Source organism: Leptodactylus fuscus, chromosome 1 (assembly GCF_031893055.1).
Source record: "Leptodactylus fuscus isolate aLepFus1 chromosome 1, aLepFus1.hap2, whole genome shotgun sequence".
In the NCBI taxonomy this organism is placed as follows: Eukaryota; Metazoa; Chordata; class Amphibia; order Anura; family Leptodactylidae; genus Leptodactylus; species Leptodactylus fuscus.
Window position 1 is genome coordinate 177,117,822 of NC_134265.1, and position 22,299 is coordinate 177,140,120.

Below are 22,299 nucleotides of genomic sequence, written 5' to 3' on the forward strand. Positions count from 1 at the left end.
TTTGAATTTTGGAGCTTTTGTTGCAAATATACATTCTATGTTATTTAAACTGTAAACCAATGAATTTCCTCTAATTAAATGAGACCTGATAGGCGCAGACTATGGGATATTCTGGATCATTGGGAATCAACCATAAATAAGATAGTATGGTATGTGTACAGATTAGAATTAGAGACAAGAGAAATAATAGGGGAATTATGTACACTTAAAATATAACTTTTATTTCTTTCTTATAAAAAGTATTTGAATATGTATTAACTTAATAAAAACGTTCAACAAGTTGTGTGTGTGATGAACGTTTGTATTAAGTTAATATATATTCAAATACTTTTTATAAGAAAAAAAAAAAAAAGTTATATTTAATTCCCCTATTATTTTTCTTGTCTCATATTCTGGATCATTGGCCATAAAATACAATATTGCAGCTCTGTGCCTAAAATATAGATTATTGAAGTAGATGAATTTCACTATATTCATGAATAAATGTTCTCTTGCTAATGATAAGGTATATAAGATATGTTGTACCTTCAAACAGGATTGCTAGTTTTTGTTCAATTTCATTAAAAGTCCCATATCTGATATTTTTTAAAAAGTTTTCCAAGTACTCCAAGGCATCTTTGGTACGAGCGTCATCGTTAATTAGGAGACAGTCGTTACATTTCTATTAGAGCAGAGAAACAACGCATTTACAATGAAATAAAATTAAAAAAAAATATTGACATAATACTGTATACTGTAGTGATATGGACAGATATAACTTCCCAAATATAAGCTGCAAACATCTGTCAGCATATTTTATCTTACAATGTATTTATTAGATTGTTATTATTATAAGTGTTAAGCTTTGAATGTGGGTTACCTTTTAAAAAAAAGCACATGCAATTTTAGACGACCTCCCTTATCCTTCAAAGTAAAACTTATACTGTATATTTTTTTGCACTAAGCGTTTGTATTGTAGCTTTGCAAAATAAAAGTAAAACAACATAAACCAGTACTGAAGAAGAGAGGAGGGAGAGGTTAAAGGCAGAGAGAAGAAGGTGGTGGGGGACAAGTAATTACTCTGACGCTGCTGAGTCAAACATCAAAATAAAACAAAGTAAGCATAACAAAGGTTAAACATTATAAAGTCAGTAACCTAAACAAAGACAAACAAGAGCAGAAAGGGAGTCGAGAGGGAGGAGAGATAAAGGCGGTCTGAAAATCAGCAGAGTAGTAGAAAGTATCCTAGAGCAGCCAAGTCTGCCAGTGGGCCCTGTCATCGTGCTTCAGTTCAGGAAGCAGGTTATATGCTCCGTATACATAATATGGAAATATTATGTTTACGGAGTAGTTCCTGTATCCAAGACGCCAGGGAGGTGATTAAAGGGATCCTATCATTCAATCACATTTTTTTTTATCATTAACACGTCAGAATAGCCACAAGAAAAATGGCCGCTTACACAGTATTGTAAGTGGCCATTTTCTCGTGGCTGGTGGGCATGTGCAGTCGGTTTTGCCCTAGGACTGAGGCCTAGATGTTAGAAGCCACCACCAGAAGAAGACACGGTTAAGACCTCGCTCCAGGAGAAGATGGAGGCGGCACTGGAGAGTTCTCTGGCAGCATTAGGGACGCCCTCAATGCTGTTTGAGCGCTGGAACCTGCAAGAGAACTCATTTAGATACCGACAAACCCCGGGATTCCTATGGAACGGCGACGCGGAGAAGGCAACGAAAGGTAGGAGAAAAATAGCCTTTCTTAAGGCTATTCTGATGTGTTAATGATAAAATGTGATTGAATGATAGGATCCCTTTAATGGTTGTCTATATTCTGGTTGAAATGAATAGTATTATGTACTAATTAATGCTTCAATGAAAAACTATGCACAGTTCTTCAGCAAAAAAAAAAAAATGTTGTGTAAACCCAGCCCTTACAGAGTAGGGAAAATATTAGCAGCAAAATGGACTGAATGTGAATATAACCACATCCAGGTACATGATTTTGATCCATGGTCATGTGATTAACATGCAGGTGCACAACTCATTACCAGGCAGATGTCTGATTACTGTGCTATGACTATAACGAGCTGTTCATGACCACGGAATGATAACACAAATCCATAGGGTCCGGCAGTTGATCCCTGCAGTAACAATCAAAAAGAGGCAGCACTATAAATAGTGAAAAACAACTGATGTGAATTAAATCCAGGAACAATGACCATGGACTGTATATCACATGACCATGGACTGAACATCACATGACCATGGACTGATTTGTATCCACTGGAAGTAAGCAGAATGAATGGCACCAATCAGGGATGTAGAAAACTGTGAAGAATTGATAAAGAAAGTATATTGGAAAATTGTCTAACTTTTAATTATACAAATAATAAGATTTGTCTCTCAATATTGGTCTGAAAGTGGCCAACCCTTATAATGATCTCTAAGGCTTCAACTACACAATACTTTTCTTTGCACTGCTGCAGCTGAGCATTACAGCTTCACAAATGTAATGGTAGCAATAGTAGTAGTGGTAGTAAAGTTATAATCGTGTAAAATATAAGCAACATGACAATGGCATACCCTTAAATGTTCAGTGTATGTAAACAATGTACTACATATGCGACTTTCCATCTTTCTGTCTTCCAAATGCAACGTGGAACATTTCTTCTGGGTGTCAATAATCCACTGTTCATATTGCTTAGTCCCATAAGGCCGGTTCTGGATATTTGACATTGATTCTAAGAGGAAAAAATAAATAAAAAAAAATGATTTCAGCAATCCTAGGAGAGCTGTACACAAGTATCATAGGGCCCCATGGCAAAATGAATTAAGGGCCCCCCATGATGTTTTTAGAAAGCCAATTTTTAAATAAACTGGAGGTTACCTTTGCACACATATTTGAAGCTTTGAAAGGAGGTTACCTTTAAAAAACAAATGCAATGCAAACTACTTATCATCCAAAGTAAAACTTATACCCAAAAAAAAAAAGAAAAAGAAAAATAATTCACACTCTGTATCACTCAGGTGCTTTAGTAACATGGTGTTCATTCTGGACACTATGGGGCTGACTTATTAACACTAGTGCATAGAATCTCTTAATGAACAGCTGTGTTGGGGTGAAATACACCAAAAGTATTAAGAGTTTTTATAATTTTGGTGCATCTAGGTGGTCCGGTCACCAGAAAATGAAATCTACAACCGTCAGAGGCTGGTGTAGATTTCAGATAGTATTTGCACCCATAAATTTAAGTTTTAAAGAAAGTGAAAATAAATTTTGGTATATTGGTATTGTTTTGTATGCAGGGTTAGTTTGGTTTTGTCTATAAGGCAATTACCCTGTACCATTATCGTAAACATTGGAGTCCTTTTCTTTGTAGTAGTTACTTATAGCTTTTTGTGAATATTAGGCTAGGGCTACACAGCAACTTTGACTCTGACAGCTATAAAGCACCCAAAGTACACCATGTCTTCCTGAAAATTTGCACATTAAAGAGGACCTTTCATGTCCTTATAGATATGCGTTATTATATACCGCTAGAAAGCCGTCAGTGCGATGAATTCAGCACACTGTCATCTTTCCTGTTATGCACGACAGTGCTGTTAATTTATGCACCAATATCTCCCCATTATCAGAAAAGTAGGTCGTGCAGCCTAGCGTCATCGCTGGGATGTGAAGCCCCTCCTGACTGTGCAAGTCTATGGAAGAATAGACGTTGAGCGGTAAACGCACCTTTCTAATCGTAGAGGGATATCTCCAGCATTAGGAAGCATACCAGGAAAGTCATACCGCTTATAACCTATAACACCACATATCTACTTAAAGGTAAAAAAAAAAAAAAAAAAAATGGTGTTGCACTGTAACCCCAAGGTTGCTGCAGCTACAACTGAAACTCTCACAGCAATCTTGGGTTCTCAATACATCCCCATTCTTACATAGCTGAAATGTTGCAGGTCAACACAGCAATGTTTGCCAGACAACAGTTACCACCACAAAATCTGCCTGAACACATTTTAAAGACTTTTATTAACACATATCATTATTACCAATGGGATAAACTGATTTTGCCAGCTGCTCTATTTCTGCCATGATTTTCTTTATAACATCAGCAAATGGATCACGTTCACGCTGCTTTGTCTCATAGATGTCTACAAATAAACAAAACACAGAACATCCATTGAGTTATTTTGTTTTTATAAAAACTGCGAGCTTCCATTAATAACGTAACTGTTCTGTTTCTGCAATCTGCATATGACATATGAGCAGTTGATCTCTGGGTATGTTCTTACCTTTCTCTGGCTTATATACAACTCTCTCCAGCTCCTCCACATTATGTTTGACAGTAGATATTTCTTCAATGTCCAAATTAGCACAAAGCTTACTAATGTAGATCACAGCGTCATTTGTACTACGAGACTTGCCAGTGCCAACCGAAGCTGTTAACCCAATTATCTACATGAAGAGTAGAAAATAACAATAAAGCATAAACTGAAAAATTTACAATATTGGGAATCTGTAAAAAAAAATATATATATATATATATATATATATATATATATATATATATATGACAATAAAATAGTGACACTAAAATATTTAAAAAATAAAAATTTGAATACACATGAACAAAATAATGATGACAGGAAAAGGTCAAGCAGTCCTTCTCATCCAGCCAACGATTTAGGGTAGTTATGGTCATAGTCGTATCTAATATCCATATATATCAGTAACAGGTATTCATAGCATAATAACAAAGTGCAGAAATCAAATAATACCAAAATGATGCAGCCTCAACAAGTGCACTGGCTGGACAAACTCCATGTGTATGACCACTACATTGCCGTTTCTTCAGGGGCATACCCTTATCTTGGATGGACCCAGTATTTGTGTGACTTTATTGTTTTTAGTACTTTTTTATGCCATTTGTGTAAATGAAGATATATGTTATTTCATTCATGAGTTGTACAACTTTTGCTGCAATTTCATGTTTTTCCCAGTAATTTTGTTTGTGGTGCCCACACATATGTTTGAGTGTCTACATTTCTTATATTACAATTAGGAACTTCTATTTGATATGTGTTAGCTTTTACTGCATGTAGCTAATTAATAAAGAAACACAGTTTTAAAAAGTCCTACTGAGGTACTGGAGTGTTAGATTTTGGATTTTCGTCACATTTACTCCATTTTTTACATAGATTTTGCACCCCTTGTGGCCACAATGTGTACATGGCTTAGTGACTAGTGTACCTCCAATTGTAAATCAAGATCACCTAAATGAATAGCAGAAGTGACTATAAGAAATTTTGTAGTATATCTTATTAAAGAAATTTGTTTTGTCTCCTCTTATCAGACTAAAGCTGCATTTCTCATGGCCATCTTGTATCCGAGGGGTCGCCATGTTTACTGATTCCTCCATACATTTCAGTGTATGGAAGGATCCGTGAAAACGGATAAAAATAGGAAATTATCTATATTTTAATGATGTGTTACAACAGACCTCCAAAATGATGGGCATGTGAATAGCCCTCATTCAATGATTTTGAATTCAATGTGAAGTCTGTTAAAAAAAAACAAAAAAACAAACAAACCACACAACACTTTTTTTTGCTGAAGAACTGTGCATAGTTTTTCATTGAAGCATTAAGTAGCACATGATACTATTCATTTCAACCAGAATATAGACAACTATTAATCCCCTAACGCATTCTATCATTGGGGAAACATGTTTTTAACTGAAGTAAAGTTGGAAAAGCCTTTATAAAGGCTATTCTACTCCTACCTTTAACCTTTGTTCCCCTTGCCACCATTTATCTAAATAAAAAAAAAAAATTATTCTCATATGTAAATTAAGCTCAGGTACCACAGAGGGTGTTCCCTTTGTGCTCCAAGTACACCTTCGTCATCACCGCAACCCACCTCCAGCGCTGCTTTTTCACACCCCCTCCATCATCTTCACTTCATTTTGCATGTGCTTCTTGCAGATCGGCCATTTTTCTGGAGTATGCTGGTGTAAGAAACTAAACAAAAATGGCCACTTCGCGTTCAGGCAGAGCAGACTGAGCATGCTCCATCAGCCATTTTTGTTTAGATTCTTACACTAGCCTTTATGGCTATTCCAAAATTGCTTCAGTCAAAAACATGTTTCCCCAATGATCGAATCCCTTTAAAATGGCAAAAAAAAAAAACAAAACACCAGAAAATGTGACTTTTTTATTATAGATTTTGAATTTTCAGGTCAAGTAGATATTGCCACATAATTCTGTGTATTTTATCCTTAACCAGTAACATTTTATCTCTCTAAATTCCAGCTTTCTTAACTTTTTAAATTTAATTTCAATGTAGCTTTGCTAGACCTTGTATTTTGAGGGTACATATCACTTTTTGATCAGGTTTTTATTACTTTTTGCTATTGAGTGGTGAGATGCACAGAAAACATGAATTTTGGCATGTGTATTTTACGGTTTATAGTGTTTAACATGTACAATAAATAGCATACTTTTTTTTTTTTTAGAGGTTGTTATTTCTCAGTATCTTCTTCAGTTACAAAGAGTGTTTTTGTTGATCTGGACCTGTCCTTCATTGTACAAGCAGTTTGATAATTAGAATGGACACTGTGTGATGGCTAATTTTCTCTGTAGTAGCAATGGGGGGAACTGAACACTTACTACCAAGTTTCTGCATTGATTCTAGCTGATGCCTGGAGGCGCCAGCAGGAGAACACTTAGGGTAAGTTCAGACGGGGCTTTTTGGTCAGAATTTTGAGGCCGTATCAGGAGCCGGAACAAAAAGAAGCGACATGCTCATTCTTTCAGGCGGATTCGCCTCGCGACATCTGCCTGAAGACACTCCCTCCCGACTAGGCCCATTCATTTGGGCCTAATCCAGAGCGGAGTGCGCGACTGGATACCGATGCACTGCACCACCATCCAGTCACAGTTTTCCGTATTTTGGTCCGGAACCTGAGGCGGTCTCCGCCTCAGGTTCCAGACCAAATAACCCCATGTGAATTTACACTTAGTGATCTGATTCTGATAAGGAAACATGCTGACAACAAAACATTGCCCAAAATGGAGAGCCCCTTTAAAGATGACAGCATAGTATAATCTGTACTTTACCTGAGGAAGTTTAGAATCTGGGCAGCTTAGTTTCAGATCAAGATAGTGAAACATTAACACATTGTAGGGGTGGTGACCAATGGTGTTGTGACATTCATCAAAAACCATCAAGGTAAAAATGGAAAGTGAGGGCACAGATCCATCCTTAAGACAGTTGACAAGAATCTGAGGAGTTAGAATGATAATGTCACTATTTTCTATAATCATCCCCACGGGAGCATTTTCGCTTTCTTCTCCAGAGAAGCCCACAACAGTATATCTGTTGACAGGAAAATAAGTGTTTGAATTGCATCTTACGCCTTGCCCTGAGGGATTACAGATCTATAAAATCACAAACACCTTTGACTTGTTAACAGTTTTCTCTTGGCGCAAAAGTACACACCTAGTGTTCTCAAAGTACTGGCAAAAAACAGCTTTCTGTTGCTCATACACAGGAACTTTTGTAGCCATAAACACAATCTTTCCTTTCTTTCCAATAGGCAAAGATTTTAGATGTTGATCACAAATAGATAACGACACAAATGTCTTCCCTGATCCTGTTAAAAGACATATACAAGATATTTAACAGGACACATTTAGAATCATGTTCTCACTTATTGATTGATGATCACTATTTGCCCATTTTATTCTCTCCTTGTAAACGAGGAGGTCACCCTGGCATCCCTGTCTGACTACAACACAACTGGAAAGCATAAACTCAGCCAGTTATTGTCACTTGGCTTCTATAGTGATGCAAGAAGTGGATAATAAGAGAAGTTATCAAAACAATGTAATGCATTTCAAAATAACTCAACATAATGGAGGAGAGTACTGCCAAGTATTCAACTGTATGAGAATAGGTTCAGCAGTCTTGTAGCCTGATAACACCATTAATGCAGCTGGGATTATTACGCTATCAGACAGTCAGATAGATCCATGACAAGATAGCATGTTGACTTTGCATTCCATGTAGTCCTTTAAGGAAGCATTGGTCAACACTACTGCAGAAATTACCTGTTTTTACTGAAACTTTTAGCCCTGATTCTTGGTCAGCTGAAAGGCAGGTTGTAAACCATGGCCAAATTACACAGCAATAATTGACATTCTGTGTATACAAAACCCATAACACAAGACACTTTGTATGGAGGGTTTTTTCTACAGTGTGTAGATAGGATTTAGCTAAAGGGGATGTGTGGAGTTTGAAAACATGTAAGTGATATCATGTCCATTGGTCCATTCATTTTAATGGGATGAAGATGTAGCATTGCCATTTGACTAGTGGACATGAGATCACTTCCTGAGAAGAAGAAAGCTGTGAAGTCCTACACAACCCCTTTAAATACCATTCACTACACAACTACTATACAAGTTTAGCTGACAGCAATTGCGCTGCAAACGCACTCTGTAAATCCCTGGCTTAAAACAGTCTTAAAGTGTCTGTCATTTTTAGCATACTGACCTGTTGGAGCACATATGATTGTATTCTTGCCATTGTATGCAGGCTGAGCCAGTTCTTCCTGATAATTTCTCAGCTTCATTTCTTTAATTGATTTGCGAGAGGAATCTGGCATATAAAAGATAATAATCAGACATTACAGAAAAAAAAAACAGAACTATATACCAATCCAATGAACCAAAAGAGATTAAGTTAGACTAATGAGAAAAAACATATGCATAGAATTTTCTGCCACATATTGCTTTTTAAGGAATTAGTTGCAAATTAAAGGTATGTGCTGGTCATGTTCTCCATAGTCAGCACATAGTCCTATTGATTTCAATAAATGTATGTTAACGGTGCTTAAAATGCTCATTCGGTCTGTAACAATGACAGAGAGTACACTGATGCCCAGCGTGTGTGAAATAATGATTGCCAACCAACAGACAAAACACATTCTAAATTTGGACCTCTGAAAAACATGAAACTCAGACAACAAGCAGTCCATGTTTCTGCAACCACAACAGTGTCATGGATGAGTGTTAATTGCCATTAAACATGAACAGCAGATTACCTTACAGGTACAGTAGATAGTACTTAAAATAAAGATATAGCTAGAAATCTAGAGACATAGGATTTATGTCATTTATGGAATCATAGTTTGTCCTCATGTGCCTTATAAAGAAGCTTTGTCCTATATTTTAACACAACAGTGCATTGCATAAGGATGGTGACACACAGAGTACCCTGATGTGGCTTTAGTGTGGAAATGTAAAAAAAAAAAAAAAAATCACCTGAAACATATTTGAACTTTCCAATTCCTATCACTTGATAATATATACATGTAGAAAATCTGAATTCTGAGTCTGTGGTACTTCTATTGAATGCAGTGTGTACTTAAAGGGGTTATGCTGAGAAAATTATTTATCCTCTATCCTATTGCTGATTGTGTCTGACGACTGAGACCCCCACCAATTAGGACATGGCGAGTTTTTTCTCTTGCATTGAGAATGTAGTAGTTTATGCAGACTAGCCACTGCTCCACTCATTTCAATGGAAGCCTCAGAAATAGCAGAAGTACAGCCCTCGGCTATCCCTGAAGCTCCTAATAATAATAATACTCTTTATTTTTATAGCGCCAACGTATTCCACAACACTCTACAAATTGTAGGGTTCAAGTACAGACAAAAAAGATACATTACAAAGAAATAGTCATTTCACACAATGACACTGAGGGCCCTGCTCACAGGTGCTTACAATGGAGCAGAGACAATTAAATCTGGCCACAAAAGATAAAAGTTGGCCATGAGGCTGCCAATCGATTAATAGTGGGCCAGTTCATATGAACAATCCCACTATCAACATAACCAACTAAACAACCCAATCACAAGGACAGATAAACAATATAATGCCGATGCAAGATACCAAACTATCAGCTGTGAGCAGGAGATCTCACTACCTACCAAAAACTACCACGTTATTGGGATATCTGCATATGTCCCCCACCGCTGCAAAAAACCCGTTTCTGCCTGTTATATCTACATGCTGTGACCCCCTCCTCGTGTCCTCGGTTGGGCTGTATTATTAACAACACTCCACACAGAGAACTAAATGATCCTGCAGTGTGTCTGTGTTTCTTTCTTTTTAGTTGCTCTGATTCCTAGGATTTCTCTATCTGCCATGAGCTTGTATGTGTTTCCTCTCTTGTTATATACTACTGTACCATCTATGAAACTGTATCACTGAAATTTCCCCATTGTGGGACTATTAAAGGATTATCTTATCTTATCTTATAATAGCTTGTGCAAAATGATTGGCCAAATTCACCTGATCATAACACAGACTTATATTTAGATCAACCAATGGACAAGAAATTCCAAAAACAATTGATCAAATTAGCAATTTTTTGCTGTAAAGGTTTGACTGGCTTTTTAACGTGTGTATGGCTATCCTAAAATAAGATGAAGACATGGCAAAGGTGGGTAAATTTTTCAATCTGCTCTTTTTATGTGATGGTTGTGTGAGATCAAGATGTTCAGCAACTTAAAGGGGTTGACCACTTTCAGACCAATACTGACAAACAAATGTACAATAAAAAGATATACAATTTTCCAATATACTTTCTGTATCAATTCCTCACAGTTTTCTAGATCTCTGTTACTTCTAGTGGATAAAAGTCTGACCATGGTCATGTGATGAGCACACAGGTGTCCTCGTTATAGTCACAGCACAGTAATCAGACATCTGCCTGGTAATCAGCTGTGCACCTGTGTACTCATCACATGACCATGGACCGGAAATCACATGACCATGGACTGTAAATCACATGACCGGGGTCAGAGTTTTATCCTCTAGAAGTAACCGAATGAAAGACAGCAAACAGAGATCTAGAAACCCGTGAGGAATTGGTACAGAAAGTATATTGGAAAATTGTATCTCTTTTTATTGTACATTTGTCAATATTGGTCTGAAAGCGGCCAACCCCTTTAAGGACACCATAAGGAACAGGCTCTTGCATAGGGTCTTATAGGGCCATTACAATTTTTATTTACAAAGTGAATAGTCTGTGTTTTTATTTATTTATTTTTTCTTTCACACTAGGAGCATACTATTTTGATTCAGGATCAGTAGCGGTTTTGCATACAGGCTAGAAGTATCAGACATTACAGTTACACATGTATTTGATTACTCTTTCAATAGAGGATTACAGTATAGGTAATTCCTTTACAAGAACTGGTTACTGCATTAATTACAAGTTTCATTAAATATATATCAATACTTACTTATAAACTGAGGAATTGCAGTACCAGTACCAGTGCCATTGGCCAGAACTGGATAAGCTAAAATAAAAGAATAAAAATAATATATAAGTTACTGAAATACTAAATCATACTGTTAAATACACCAGAGCCGTAAATCCTACGTGCTATGAAAATTTAATTATTATGCTGCCTGGTTAATCCAGAGTCTACAATATTAACGCAGACATACAAGGCTGTCTACAACCTCTCCCCTTCATACATCTCTGACCTATTCTAGACTTTCTTTTTCACTCTGCTCGTACTGTTCTTTGCACAACCACCTCTAAGATTTCTCTCATGCAATCCCCTATACTTTGGAACTCACTACCTCTTCAGGAAAGTCTGCAACCTCCAACAACCCTGTTTCCACTACACCATCATCTGAACAGCTTCTCCCCTCACCTATTGCCCTCTTTCTTTTTCTTTGGAGATTGTAAGTCAATGCGAACAAAATTCTCTCTCCCATTGAGGCCTTTGGTTTTGTTTTTCGAGAGTAAACCCTATTCATATGTACAGCACCATGGTAGTAATGATGTTCAAAAAATGTATAATAATAATAATAATAATAATAATAATAAACTGTACAATGTATGGGCGTTTTGCAGATTGCACAAACTGGGAAGGAGGGAGGGGATGAAGATGAGCTGAACTGAGTGCTGCTGTGACAATTACATGTAGTGCTGCTGAGATCTGTGGATGCTGCATGGAGGGATTTTCATCTTTGGACAATCCTTTAATATCATACAAAATTACAATTATATCATGTTATATAATGTTCTATATAATAAATATGAAATGAAATGTAAACTAAAATCAATCACCTGACTGAAAATTGTTTTCAAGGATTGGCTGTTCTGTGAACTGGACTGTAAAAACACTGTTTTCTTCTCCCGACTCTTCCATTGGCTCATCTGTTTTGCTTGGACAACCTAATAGTGAAAAATCAATTATCAATATTGTAATATGAATCCTTAGAACATTTTTTGCATTGGTAATAAAATACTTGTCATGTGCGTTTCGCAGTTTAAATATTTATTACATTTTTCTTAGCTTTTCCCTTTTTATCACAATAATAGAGTAATAAACTATAACAGAGTTTTGCTATGTTTTTCTTTGCCTGATAAATATATAAGGAAAACAGTCACAACTGCTCAACTAAAATTAACATGCTCTACAAATGCATGAGTTTTAACAACACTGCTTTTTTCTGCTGCCAGTTAAACAAACTTTTATCTATTTGTGGTACTGTAATGTAGTGTTCTTTCCCTGCTATGTATATGTAACTTGGGGCCTTAGACTTAAAGAGGTTCTTTCATGTCCTCGGTCACATGCAGTTTTATATTTTATAGAAAGTCGACTTTCCATTAATACAGTTTTTTTTAATGACCTTATGTAGCTTGCTCTCCTTGTGGAGTGTCAATGACTGTCTTCTGGACAACTGTCAAGTCAGCGAACTGAGGGACCATTTAGGGTAAGTTCACACTGGGTTTTTCGGACAGGATTTTGAGGCCGTATCCGCCTCAAAATCCTGACAAAAATGACGGCTCCCTTTGAAATCAATGGGAGCCGCTCAGGTCTTTTTTCCGGGAGCCGGAACAAAATAAGCGAGATACTCATTCTTTCAGGCGGATTCGCCTCATTTTTTGGTCCGGAACCTGAGGCAGAACCCCGTGTGAACTTATCCTTAAAGGTTTAGAAAACCTTGACAGGTGTTTTGTGTTATTATCAATTACAATGTGACACCAAGACTCTACGATATTCAACTTTTTCACAATATCCCCATTTTCTGAGATAGTAACTTTTGGGGTTTCATTAGCTGTAAGCCATAATCATCATCAACGATCAAAAAAATAAACGCCCAAAATAAATTACACTTTGTGTAATGAATCCATAAAACATAAAACTCTTTGACCTGAATTACTGAAATAAATTAACTTTTCATATATATTCCAATTTATTGAGATGCACCTGTAGATTAAGACTCAGCAATTCACATGACAGCTGACCCATGATCACTGGGACCAACAGAAACAATGGCTTTGCTGCTTCTACTTTTATATGTATACACATAACTAGTTGTTGGAAAGAACTTCTGTATATATTGCAATCAGTTTCATTGACTGTTTGCAGATTCATTCCAGAAGTTTCTGGGACTAAAAAAAATACATACCATTTATCTGAATAGTGTAGTTTCTGCATTATGTGCATGGATTTCTGAAAGCTACACATAAATGATTTTTTGTGCATGTGAATGTCTCCTAATGTGTCTAGTGGAAATTCTTCTAAATCAGTATTATATGCTGTTTATTCACCTTTGTCACCGCACCAAATGTTAAGGACTTCCTTGTTCTCTCCCTTTTCCAAAGCAAAAGTAAAGACTTTTGGCCACTCTTTTTTATCAGAACGTAAAAGGCATTCGATAAGTTTTTCAGCTCCTGCCGTAGATCCTTTATTCCTGGTTTCCTGGTTTTTAAAATGAGCATAAAACTAATTTAAGGACTATAAGGAAAAATGGGAAAATCATGGCAAAAATGATGATGTGAATGCAACATTTGAAAATACCCTAAGGTACGTCCACAGAACAAAGCTCTCAATGGTGCAGCACCTCCCTACATTTCCTCCCTCACCTCTGTTTACCACCCAATCTGTTCACGTCCTCACACATTTTTCCCACAGGACATGATGTCTTTATCTGACAGTGACTCTGTATGACCAGGCACTTTGTATCTGTTCATAAATGGATAACTAGCTGGTGAGTGGTTCATATGTTTTTTTTAAATTATAAAATAAATCGCTGGTGCACTGTATCATCAGTGCCTGCTTAGCGGTGGAAGAAGGAGGTTGCCCTGCTGCTGTTTGTGGGAGTTCAGGTAAGTACAGGAGCATACTGTATTGTGTATGCTCCACCATGGAGCACACTGTACTGTGTAAGGCCCACTGTGGTGAATATTGTACTGGGTGGAGGCCACTGTGGTGTATATTATATTGTGTGGGGGCCACTGTGATGTATATTGTACTGTGTGAGGACCACTGTAGTGTATATTATATAGTATATACTGTGTGGGAGCCACAATCTTTACTTCTGGCGTTTTTTGGTTTTTTTTCCAACTTTCAATGATTAGGTTAAATAATGTTTCAGTTTTATTGCAGGGATGTTTCAGATAGGGCGATATCAAATATGTATTACCGTATTTTTCGGACTATAAGACGCACCTAGGTTTTAGAGGAGGAAAATAGGGAAAAAAAATTTTGAAGCAAAAACTGGTAAAATATTTAATATATGGGAGTTGTAGTTTTGCAACAGCTGCAAGGCCACATTGACAGGTGACCCTGCAGCTGTACGGGGATGCATAGAGTGTTTTTTTTTGCGGGGCCAGAAGTACTTTTTAGTTATACCATTTTGGGGAATATCTATTGCTTAGATCACCTTTTATTGAAAAAAAAAAACGGTGGTTTATGATATATGATTTTCTACTTTTATATATATATTCTAGGGACATGAGGTGATTTAGAACTTTTATTTATTTCATATTTTTAAACCTTTTTTTTTTTTTTTTACTATTTTATTTGCACCATCCTTTCATCTATCCTGCACTGTACTGACAGATCGATGTTTGGCAGGGAGGCAGAGATCTTTATCAGGGCTTCTCCCCATCATTAAGGAAGCAGTTAGAGGGGTCTTGCACTGCTGGACGCCTCCTTATTTTGAACTATAAGGGCCCCTTCGCACGGCATAAGCATGCCGCTCATTTAGACACGTATACACATGTCCGAGCGTGGCGCTTCAAAACAGAGCCCATTGATTTCAATCGGAAGCACGTGTATATGCCCCCCCCCCCCCCAATATCAATATTTTGTAGAACCATTGGATGGAGCGTGTCTGTGAACAGCAATTTTCTTGTCTTGCCACAGATGCTCAATGGGATTTAGGTCTGGACTTTGAGTGGGCCATTCTAACACATGAATATTCTTTGATTTAGACCATTCCACTGTAACTCTGCCTGTTTGTTTAAGGTCATTGTCTTGTAGGAAGGTGAATCCCCTTCTCAGTCTCAAGTGTTTTTTTCCAGGATTGCCCTAGATTTAGCTCCATCCATCTTCCCATCAAATATGACCAGCTTCTCTGTCATTGCTGCAGTAAACCATCCTCGCAGCATGATGCTGCCACCATGTTTCACACTGCGGATGGTGTGTTCAAGATGATGAGCAGCGTTACTGTTCCACCACACATAGCACTTTGCTTTTAGGCCAAAAAGTTCAACTTTGGTCTCATCTGACTACAGCACCTTCTTCTACATGTATTCTGTGTCCCATATACGGCTTGTGGTAAACTGCCAAACAGCACTTCTTATGTCTTTCTTTCAACAATGGTTTTCTTCTTGCCAGTCTTCCATAAAGGACAGATTTGTGGAGTGCATGACTTATAGTTGTCCTGTGGATAGATTTCTGCAGCTCCTCCAGACTGACCATGGGCCTCTTAGCTGCTTCTCTCACCAGTGCTCTCCTTGCTCAATTTAATAGTTTAGGTGGATGGTCATGGTAGGTTTACAGTTGCAGAATACTTTTTCCATTTTTGTATGATGGATTGAACAGTGCTCCTTGGGATGCCAAATGCTTGGGATATGTTTTTATAACCTAACCCTGCTTTAAACTTCTCCACAACTTTATCTCTGACCTGTCTGTTCAGTTCCTTGGGCTTCATGATGCTGTTTGTTCACTAGTGTTCTCTAACAAACCACTGAGGCCTTCACAGAACAGGGGTATTTATACTGAGACTAAATTACACACAGCTGGACTCTATTAACTAGTTATGTGATTTTATTTAGGGGTATTAGAGAACAGGGGGCTGAATACTTTAGCAGGTCACACTTTTCAGATTTTTATTTGATTAAAATTTTGAAAACCATGTATCATTTTCGTTCCACTCCACAATCATCTGCTACTTTGTGTGGGTCTAGCACTTAAAATCTAAATAAAACACATTTAAGTTTGTGGTTGTAAGGTGACAAAATGTGAAAAAGTTCAAGGATGAATACTTTTGCAAGCCACTGTAGCTATATTAAGAAAAAAGAAATAAAAAGAAGTATGGAATTCTGAATGCAACAACAAAACAATTCATGCAGCCTTAAACACAGAAATGGATTTGGTTGTTAAAGGGTTAAGGCACACCATAGCCAAACACCAGATACTGGAGAGGTAGGTCAATGATATTTCTCACAGGTGATACACTTAATAGGCTGTAAAAAAAAAAAAAAAAGTACCTAAAAGTCCTATCCCTGTTTGAAGATCATTCCAACAACCACATTTACAAGACACACAAACTCTGACATTACCTCTTTAATCTCTTCAATCTCTCGCTGGAGGAGGCAGCCACCAAGTTCAAGTACAAGCTCATCGGTCCTGATGTTACTTTTAAAATAATTGCTGATGAATTTCAGACGTTCCCTGTACTCCTCTAAGCTTTGAATAGTGGTAAAGTCTGAATTTTGAAGGGCTTCTGAAAGACCATTATATCCTTAAATAAATACAAAGACATTTGTTCTAGTTTTACAAAAAAAGACAAATGAAGACAACAAATATAAAGTCTATTTCTATTAAATACTAGACTGTATGTAATCTGGTACTGAATGTAGCTGTGAACATCAATGGAAACCATCAATGGAAACCATTAAACCAAAAACTATGTATAGACACACCAATAGTCAAACAATAAGCCGCCTTTATAAAATATAATAATAATTAACGGCCACATAAAAAATACACAACATTATTAAAAACTATAAATACATAGAGAGAAAGACTAAAGAAAAGTACTGCGACCTAATCACTACATATGATGAATGACACTGAAATAAGTTCCTTCAAATATCAAAAGAAATTGCAACCAGGGTATACAATGAGACCAGTACCGAAGTGGGCAGAGGGGGCTGACCTGCACCTAGGATTATTCCCTATACGGGTCGGAATGATGTTACACTTATTTATTGTATATTTCACAGGTTATTGGTGGCAATTATACTCTGGCTTTATTGTGCACTCTTGGGACAATTATATTTTAAAGGAACCTATTTCAGTGTCATTCACCATATATAGTGATTAGTTCAGGTCCCAGGTCTTTTCTTTAGTTTTTCTCACCATGTATTTATAGTTTTTAATCATAGTTTTAATTCATGTTGTATGTTTTTTTTATTATGTGGTAGTTAATTATATTTTAATAAAGGTGGCTTATTGATTGATTATTGGTGTGTCTATACATAGTTTTTAGTTTAATGGTTTCCATCCATGGTCTGATTTATGTTAATGATTTATTATACTATGGCTGGTGTGTTATAGATTGATTGGGTTGTCTAAGGCTTGGTTCACACATCAGTATGCCATCCATCCGTTTCAATTCAGTTTGAGACTAAAAAAAAAAAAAAAAACAGACTGATGCACATACTGAATGTATACTGACATCAGAGTAGAGATAAGGACATATAATAAATGTCCTTATCTCATATAATAAATGTCCTTACCTCTACTCTGTTTACAATTGCTACTTTTAATCCCCTTATCTGTCCTCTAGGGGACTGAGAGCGTTTGCTATCAGCATAAAAAGGTGTCAGTATACAATCCGTATGTGCATCAGTCCGTTTTTAGTCTCAAACTGAATTCAAACAGACGGATGGCATACTGATGTGTGAACCAAGCCTAATTCTGCTTATAGATCTTAATTGAAGGTAGTTGGACTGTGTGAGCTGAGCCAGCAGAGACAAAAAAGAATCATGATCTTTGCTATCGAATTACTATTCACACGTAATACATATATATGTATATATATCACAGATAATGGCACCTGTAAAAGGGTGAGATATACTAGACAGAAAACAAACAGCTCATCATGTTAAAGAGCTTTTTCCAGCCCCAAATAAAGTTTTCTAGAATAATATTCTCTAATAGCTGTGACCTCTTTCAGCAGTATAATGCACCCTACAAGACTGCAAAAATTGTTCATGAATAAATGCCTAGAATGGAAAAAATTCAACATGTTGAGTTGGACTCCATATTTTAGAAATCCCAATCCAATCAAATACCTATAAGATCTGAAGAAAAACAAGAAATAGTGGATCAAAGGATCTGTTTCCAATGCTTTAGGGCCACACATCTTCAGAGGTCTTGTGGACTCCAAGCCTAAATGGATCATGCTGTTTCAGTGGTAAAAAGAGGCCCTACATGATATTAGGCAAGTAATTTTCATTTCATAGCAGATCGGTGTACTTGGCAAAGGTAGTGCTATTATCTGCCAATATCTATTCTGTCCCATTGCTATTTGATCTCTATCTTTGCAGCAAGGAGATGGGACTTTTACTTTTTATCTATACCTTATCTGCTGTTTCTATTGATGGAAGAAAAAAAAAAAATTCAATGTATATATAGGGAGATTATGCTTTCGTGGCCTGAAAAGATTTTACATTATGACTATAGTTCACATTAATTAAATAAACAAAAAACATGCACCCAGAAATAAATATATTTAAAAAAAAACAAAAAACAAGAAAACGAAAACCTTAGAGGAATGCTTAGAGGAATCACAAGCAAATTACATCCACTACTGCAAAAAGACCACCGTCTAAAATCCATATTTCCAGACCCCCCTCTCCTGTGCTATAGACAGCCACCAAACCTCAGGAATATGGTTGTTAGCAGCTCACTGTCACCTCCAACTAACACAGGAACATTTCCACCTTAACAAAGGTATCAACTACTGAAGACTCTCAAGTTGTTTTTTTTTTTTTTTTTTTTTTTATATTTCCTACCCACTGGTTAACACGGTACAAAAACAAACATTTCCTTACCAGAAATAAATATATATGCCTACCTTCAGACATTGTGTTATACCATCCTGATGAAGGGACCTTTATAGTAGTCCCGAAAGCTCGATATGTCATCAAAAAACTTTTTGAGTTAGCCATTAAAAAAGGTATCAACTACTGAGGACTTCTCTCAGAAAATTTCTTTCATTTCATATCCACTGGCTAACACGGTACAAGGATATATATTTTTTCTTTTACAGAAATAAATAGAAATAATACTGCAGATTGAGAAACAGATCAACAGAATATCAGCAGCAAATGTCACTCTCAGCACAAACTCTAGAGTATTTCATTTTTAGGCTACTCTGCCACAAATGAATAAAATGAATATTAGCATTAGACAGATGTAGCTGAGTTACCAGAACTTCTACAATTGGTTAAACTGCTTCAGAGTCATATCTTATATATCTTATCCCAAAAAGACAACTAAAACCAATGAAAATAAAACGTAAAACATTTTTCCGTACATATGTATTTTATTATTTACTTAGTTACTTTTCCGATCTTAGTATTTCATTCATCATCTTTATCATTATGTTGTACCTGTAGCCACCAATTAATGGAAGGTTAAAGAACTTTACTGTGCATGATTAAACTGTGTAATGCATATATATATATATATATATATATATATATATATATATATATATATATATTTACTGGATATGTCACTCAGTGAATAGCTCCTTTCGCTTTTATGCTGCCACTTTAAGAAAAGCAAAATAACAGTGTTACTTAAAATATACCTGCTGCATAAAGCACATCTATAAACCCTTGGTACCAGCCTTCTGCTTCCAGTTTGAGTAAATTCTCCATGAACATCTCTGCAGCAGCAATAGGTCCCTTCGCCTCCTCTGCCCATATCTGCTCTATAGTGCCTTTCAAAAGACAGAAGAAGTATAAGAAGTATTGATATTACAAATATTGTCATTTCAAAATATTTTTTTCAGTAGTGGTACAATAAATAATCCTATGATACCTTGATATACTGTACACCACAATACATTGTGAGTTGTTTTACCTAAGGCAGATTCACTGTAAAAGGGAATCAGCACAACTGTTTCCTGAGGCTCTCCTGCCTATGACATTTAATCACTTGAGACACAGCCTAAAAACACATTAAAGAGGACCTTTCACCTCTAAAGAGACCCCACAGTATAACAATAGCAGTTTAGTTTTGGCCATATTTGGTCCGATCAAATCAGCTGTAGAGGACTCGGCCTGCCGTGCTAGGGAAGTAAAGCTCACGTGCCACTCTTGGCATGTATGCGGGGGTTGCCAACCCCTGCTCTAAACTTTGAGTATACTTTTGGGGCACGTCCACCAGAGGTCTCCTCTCAATCTACCATCTTCTCGCCTCTCAGGTGTCTGGCTCCCCTGTTAGTCACCAATATATGTCCAGATGGGAGGAGGCAGTGGGTAAACCTATTTCTCCAGGACAGTGGCCTTCCACACTATCTGGACCCCCTGGGACATGTATTGTATTTTATGGGATCTCTGGTTCTCGATTTCCCTCTTTTCCCCTCCTCGCTCCTTCCCCTCTGTTTTTTCCTTGTCTTTTGTGCTTGTCTTCTCCCCTTGTCCTTTTTCTGTCTTGTTGTCTGGTTTATACATTTGGCTCTTGTTTATTTGGGGATTTGGCGGCTCCTTGTTGTTTTTGTTTTATTCCTTATATAAAACTTTTTTTTTTTTTTTTAAACTTTTCATTACAAATTTCAGCTAAAAAAAAAACAAAAAAACCAAAACCATACTATTGAACAACTTTTGATTTCCTGGCAGTATTTGTCATTATTAACAAATTTTGGCTCCCTTCTGTGAAATTCTGCATTTCACAGAATTCTTTCCCTTGCTCCACTACAGAGAGCTGTACTTGTGTGTGTCACTTCAAACAGTTATATCTTAGAATTTATAACATTTTGGAATGTGCTTCCACTGTTGTATGACAGGTGAGTCTTATCATATGATACGAAGCTGGAAGTTCAACCTGTATTTTTTTTTCAGAGATATAAATCAGTTGAAAATACAGTTAAGATTGGGAGCAGCTGCATATAAATATCCCAATTGTGTTTTCAACTAATATTATTTATGGAAATAATACAGATAGAACTCTTCCCTAAGACACCAGGAACAAGTTCTTACGTTTTAAAGTGCCTGAGATATAGCTGTTTGAGGGGACCCTCCCCTTCCCTCACTTTCTCTTCATTTTACACAAGCACATACACTGTACCCAGTGAGAAGAATGGACAGCTCTCAATAGAAAACCAAAGGGAAGAATAAAAAAAATGCAGAATTTCACATATAGGAGACAAAATTTGTTAATAAACTACACAGTCCAGTCATATTAATGTGACCACCGCCTACTTTTGATGTCAACGTTAAATAACCAATCGCAGAAGGCACATAATCGTCACCAGATATCTGGGTGCATTCATCATTGTGGAAGGCACGATGGATCAACACAAGTACGCATCTATTCTTGCGGACCATGTTCACACCTACATGCGAATAGTTTTTCCTCAGGATGATGGCATCTACCAGCAGGACAATGCAATGTGTCATAAAGCTCTCAGTGTACGTGCGTTGTTTGAGGAGCACGAAGATGAGTTTACCGTACTCCCTTGGCCAGCAAATTCCCCGGACTTGAACCCAATCAAGAATCTGTGGGACCACCTTGATTGGGTTGTTCACGCCAGGGATGCTCAACCGTGTAACCTAGCGCAGCTGGACACGGCACTGGAGTCGGCATGGCTCAACATCCCAGTGAACATCATCATAACATCCACTGTCTACCTGCACGTATCGCAGCCGTCCTCTCTGAGAAAGGTGGTTATTCTGGATTTTGACAGGTGATCACATTAATGTGACTGGACTATGTACATTACAAAATGTACTAATAACACATATACTGGCAGAAAATCTATAATTATAAGAAAGTTTAGTTATGCTTTAAAGGAAGTCTGTTAGTGTGAAGCATATTAAATCAGTAACAGTTAGGACAGACTCACCTGGATGTAACCATTGCTATGCCTATGACACCCAAATATACACCTCTGAACCAGACATTACCTCCCTGCTGGCCAGAGTTCCAGATTGCTTAGCGGCCGTAGCCTCCTTCCTCTCCTCCCCTTTTCTCAAACTT

General features: G+C 37.0%; 1 protein-coding gene across 1 annotated transcript in view; it reads right to left on the bottom strand.

Moving 5' to 3' along the window:
- Positions 1–22,299, bottom strand: part of RIGI (RNA sensor RIG-I) — a 49,853-nt gene that overhangs the window by 22,598 nt on the left and 4,956 nt on the right. Inside the window, exons 3-14 of the mRNA XM_075279983.1 lie at positions 19,907–20,038; positions 16,641–16,822; positions 13,620–13,770; positions 12,129–12,236; positions 11,290–11,346; positions 8,531–8,635; positions 7,475–7,628; positions 7,093–7,351; positions 4,267–4,429; positions 4,024–4,125; positions 2,560–2,717; positions 526–661 (exon numbers count right to left, since the gene is read on the bottom strand). Of these exons, the coding sequence (XP_075136084.1) occupies positions 526–661; positions 2,560–2,717; positions 4,024–4,125; positions 4,267–4,429; positions 7,093–7,351; positions 7,475–7,628; positions 8,531–8,635; positions 11,290–11,346; positions 12,129–12,236; positions 13,620–13,770; positions 16,641–16,822; positions 19,907–20,038 (1,707 nt within the window). The remainder of the gene's footprint in view (positions 1–525; positions 662–2,559; positions 2,718–4,023; positions 4,126–4,266; positions 4,430–7,092; positions 7,352–7,474; positions 7,629–8,530; positions 8,636–11,289; positions 11,347–12,128; positions 12,237–13,619; positions 13,771–16,640; positions 16,823–19,906; positions 20,039–22,299) is intronic.